General features: G+C 50.2%; 1 protein-coding gene across 1 annotated transcript; it reads left to right on the forward strand.

The window, feature by feature from the left end:
* Positions 1 to 27: 27 nt before the first annotated feature.
* KCNS2 (potassium voltage-gated channel, delayed-rectifier, subfamily S, member 2) lies at positions 28 to 3,037 on the forward strand. Its single transcript, XM_008575938.1, has one exon. It carries the CDS (start codon positions 205 to 207, stop codon positions 1,636 to 1,638), a length of 1,434 nt encoding a protein of 477 aa, XP_008574160.1. The 5' UTR covers positions 28 to 204; the 3' UTR covers positions 1,639 to 3,037.
* The last annotated feature ends 1,720 nt before the right edge of the window (positions 3,038 to 4,757 follow it).

Consider the following 4,757-nt stretch of genomic DNA (forward strand, 5'->3'; position numbering starts at 1 on the left):
ACGCTAGTGGAAATCCCCCCCCCCACCCCCAGCCCTTCCTTGGGAGGGGGCCGACCCCCACAGAACCGTCCCCCACCCCCGCGCCCTTCCGCACCCAGAGACCAGCCCGGAGAGGACCGGGAGTGCCGCTGCTCACGCCGACGCGTCCCCTCCGCTTCCAGGTGTAGCGCCCCCGCGCGGCGCGGGCGGCTGGGCGTCTCCAGCATGACCGGCCAGAGCCTGTGCGACGTGTCGGAGGCCAACGTCGAGGACGGAGAGATCCGCATCAACGTGGGCGGCTTCAAGAGGAGGCTGCGCTCGCACACGCTGCTGCGCTTCCCCGAGACGCGCCTGGGCCGCCTGCTGCTCTGCCACTCTCGCGAGGCCATTCTGGAGCTCTGCGACGACTACGACGACGTCCAGCGCGAGTTCTACTTCGACCGCAACCCCGAGCTCTTCCCCTACGTGCTGCATTTCTACCACACCGGCAAGCTTCACGTCATGGCGGAGCTGTGCGTCTTCTCCTTCAGCCAGGAGATCGAGTACTGGGGCATCAACGAGTTCTTCATAGACTCCTGCTGCAGCTACAGCTACCACGGCCGCAAAGTGGAGCCCGAGCAGGAGAAGTGGGACGAGCAGAGCGACCAGGAGAGCACCACGTCCTCCTTCGATGAGATCCTAGCCTTCTACAATGATGCCTCCAAGTTCGATGGGCAGCCCCTGGGCAACTTCCGCAGGCAGCTGTGGCTGGCTCTGGACAACCCCGGCTACTCGGTCCTGAGCAGGGTCTTTAGCGTCCTATCCATCCTGGTGGTGTTGGGGTCCATCATCACTATGTGCCTCAACAGCCTGCCAGACTTCCAGATCCCCGACGGCCAGGGAAACCCTGGCGAGGACCCCAGGTTTGAAATCGTGGAGCACTTTGGCATCGCCTGGTTCACATTTGAGCTGGTGGCCCGGTTTGCTGTGGCCCCTGACTTCCTCAAGTTCTTCAAGAACGCCCTAAACCTTATTGACCTCATGTCCATCGTTCCCTTTTACATCACTCTGGTGGTGAACCTGGTGGTAGAGAGCACCCCTACCTTGGCCAATTTGGGCAGGGTGGCCCAGGTCCTGAGGCTGATGCGGATCTTCCGCATCTTAAAGCTGGCCAGACACTCCACTGGCCTTCGCTCCCTGGGGGCCACCTTGAAATACAGCTACAAAGAAGTAGGATTGCTCCTGCTCTACCTCTCCGTGGGGATTTCCATCTTCTCTGTGGTGGCCTATACCATCGAAAAGGAGGAGAACGAAGGCCTGGCCACCATTCCTGCCTGCTGGTGGTGGGCCACTGTCAGTATGACCACAGTGGGGTATGGGGATGTGGTCCCAGGGACCACAGCTGGGAAGCTGACTGCCTCTGCCTGCATCTTGGCAGGTATCCTCGTGGTGGTACTGCCTATCACCTTGATCTTCAATAAGTTCTCCCACTTTTATCGGCGCCAAAAGCAACTCGAGAGTGCCATGCGCAGCTGTGACTTTGGAGATGGAATGAAGGAGGTCCCTTCGGTGAATTTAAGGGACTATTATGCCCATAAAGTTAAATCCCTAATGGCAAGCCTGACGAATATGAGCAGGAGCTCGCCAAGTGAACTAAGTTTAAATGATTCCCTACATTAGCCAGTGGACTTGACATCTCAAACCCACGTTGCTGAGCTGCCTCTTGTGCTTTTGGCACTGTCCAGGCACCCTAGGGTTATGGCGTAAGGAGAATGCCCGACCCCAGAGGGGAGAGATGCATGGGATGTGCACCCCAGGTTGCTTTTACAGTATTTAGAATCGTTTGTAGAGGGCGGTGTGTCTGACACCATGCCTTGCACCTTTCAACAAAATGACACTCACTGGTCTTTGCTTCGTGGGCATAAAATGTTCACCTTTCTGCCAGATGAGTACCCAGAATGCTAACTTGTCTGTTCACCGTGTACACTATTCTAGTGCTCGTGGCCCAATATTGTCTGTGAGTTGTTTGTGCTCCTGTTTCTGAGGTTGTCATGTGAGTTCTGTACAAAGAGCCCCCACAAGTCTGTCCAGTGGAAACTCAGCTCTGAGGTCAGCGAGGATATCACAAGATTTTGTTCACAATCATATGAAAACAAAATCTCAGTTCTTTATCCATTGCTTTCATTTAGTTTTTATACCAAACAAGGAGAATGCAAAGTTAAGCACACATGACTGATCCACATCCGTGAGTTGTTTTGTAAAGCACCTGTAGTTCTGTGGCTTGCATGGGTGCACCAGTCATCCTTAGAATGATGGACACTGATGTTCATCTCATCGTTGTCAGTCTTTCAGAAATGTTACTCAGTTAAACCTGTGATGAGGACTGAATTTTTTCCCCAAGAACAGATGCGCTAGGAACAGGGACTTCAGCTAAACATAGACCAAGCCCCGGGGTGCTTAAAGCTGAGCCCTTTCATTCTCGGTCGGCCTCCGTCTTGCCTGGGGTAACTGTAGAGACATTTATTTCTGGCTGAGGTTCTTGGTCTAGGCCATCTGACCAGACTTTGCTGTGTCTTAGATACTAGCATGTTTTGAAATATTTATTTTTTAAGGTGTTTAGGAATAAGGTCGTGTTGTCTTTTTTAACTAAAAAGAGGTATACTGTTGTATTGTCTCCCTGAGGTCAACGTTGTTGGGTTGCTAGCAAGGGCAGTAGCTTACATAATTTTGTTGCCTGCTCTGAAAGTCCTTTTATCTCCAAGCATAATTTCCTCAGATAATTTTGTTTCTAGGATACGGTATGTTGTATATGATGCTGTGATTGCCCTGGAGTTCCTGCCGTGACATGGCAAACTGCTGGTATGGAAGTGAGTACGCAAAGTACAGACATGCACCAGGGCCACGTGGCCTACCCAGGATGTCAAGTTCTTACTTCCATTCCAACTGCCTTTTGTTGGAGAAGGGTGGGTAGAAGGGACAAAGATGTAAAACAAAAAATTGCTACTTTGTAAAATGTCATGTATAGTTGTAAACTTCTTGAAAAGCTTAATGCTACTTAAAAGACCTTTAAACTTCTAAACTTGTGTCCGAGGAAGCAATTGTTTCCTTCTCCAACCACTGCCCCCTCCCCCCCCGCACCTTCTTCAGTTAACCAGGACAGAACTGTGAAGGGGGACCCAGGCCCCTTTGTAAGATAATTTTCTTCTCCATGGTTTTCCAGGTGGCTTTCATCATTGTGTAGTCTTTAGAAAGGTTGTAGACTCAGGGGTGTAAGCATGGTAAAGTCAGGCAGGCTTTTAATCCAAGTGTGGGCCTCCCCTTAGGAAGTCCGTTTTGTGTTTTAGTTGGCTGAGGGTAATACATGCCTCAAGGGGTTGTGGAGAGGGTCTTCTCAGAGGGCTTTGTGTACTTGACGTTGCCATGCTGCTGCAGTGTGGGCGATTGTTGGATGAATGCACTAGCCACTTAGGTCCTTGAGTCCCCAGTTCAAGTCCTTCCATCAGACTAGAGTCTCATAGGGGACGGGGAGGTGGCCACCTCCCGGTGCCTGTGTGCAGATGTGTCTATGTCTGTTTCTCAGAAGCATCAGGACAGGTGAGATGACTTAGAGGCAACTGGCTCCTGAGTCAGAGGAACAGGCTTTTTTTTTAGAATTTGCACATGGAACATTTGCCTTCAGCTGATGTTTCCAGCACTGGAAGGCAGAAAACTTACAAAATCATCCCTAGCTGCACTGAAGGCAGGTGATGGCACGAACTTGGGAGGACTGTTCAGTTTGCCATTGCTGATGGTATTGGGTTCCCGAGCATGGTATCCATGGTCACTGACCATGAAGTTCGTGCAAAGTGGAAACAAGGAAGGAAGCAGAATATCTCAGTCACTCCCATGAGCATTTTTCTAAACAAGCAGATTTACCACCAGAAAAGAGGTATCCCTTGTGGTTATCCTTTGCTGATGTGAAAGCTGGAAAACTTGACTTTTCTTTTTGGCAATGACTTGCATTTATCTGGTGCCTTTCGTTGGGGGAATCCCAAAGTGCTTTAGAGACTGTCTTTTTAACATCTCTTGTACATATATATACTTGTAGAAGACTTTGCACACCTGGACCTCCAGTCACTTCTGAACATGAGAATGTCCCAATAGCAGTGAGTTCTCCAAGTGGTACTTTCAGATAACTGGGAGAGAGAAAACCCCAGCTGACTTGAACACTGGGGTTAATTGCCACAAAGGATGGAGACTGAACTGTGACCTGGGGAGGAATCATCTTCCTCTCCCCAAAGTCCTAGCAAAGTATGAAGTTCACAGTGCTCTCAATGGGGTCTTTGGCTGAGCTTGCTAGATAACATCTCACATAACACAGTTTCCTCTGGTCCCCAAAGCTAATCAGGGAGGGTCAGGTTAATTTTCTGCTCTGTTTTTGGAACAGAGGCTGTAAGTATGAGATGACATCTTTGGCCACTAGGCTGTCAGACTGACCCATAAACCTCCTTTATGGGGACATGGTAGAAACTGGAGATAGCCTGTTTCCAGCTGTCAGCTTGAGAGCAGCTTTACTCCCAGCATTTGGAGGTTGTTATTTTCAATGCCCATTGGGACAAATACATGGGCCAGGCTTTTCCCACAATATATGTGATGAGCATTTTGAAAGTGCTGGGCTGGGAAGTGACACACGTCTATTGCACAGATGCCAAATGGTTATAAGTTTGTGTTTTCCACCCAAACTCCACATTTCCTGGGTTTGCTGCTGAGGAGGGGCATGTTGTAATGCCGAGCTGATCTGGAGCTCATAAGGTAATAAT

Source organism: Galeopterus variegatus, unplaced genomic scaffold, assembly GCF_000696425.1.
Source record: "Galeopterus variegatus unplaced genomic scaffold, G_variegatus-3.0.2 Scaffold1260, whole genome shotgun sequence".
NCBI classification, from domain to species: domain Eukaryota; kingdom Metazoa; phylum Chordata; class Mammalia; order Dermoptera; family Cynocephalidae; genus Galeopterus; species Galeopterus variegatus.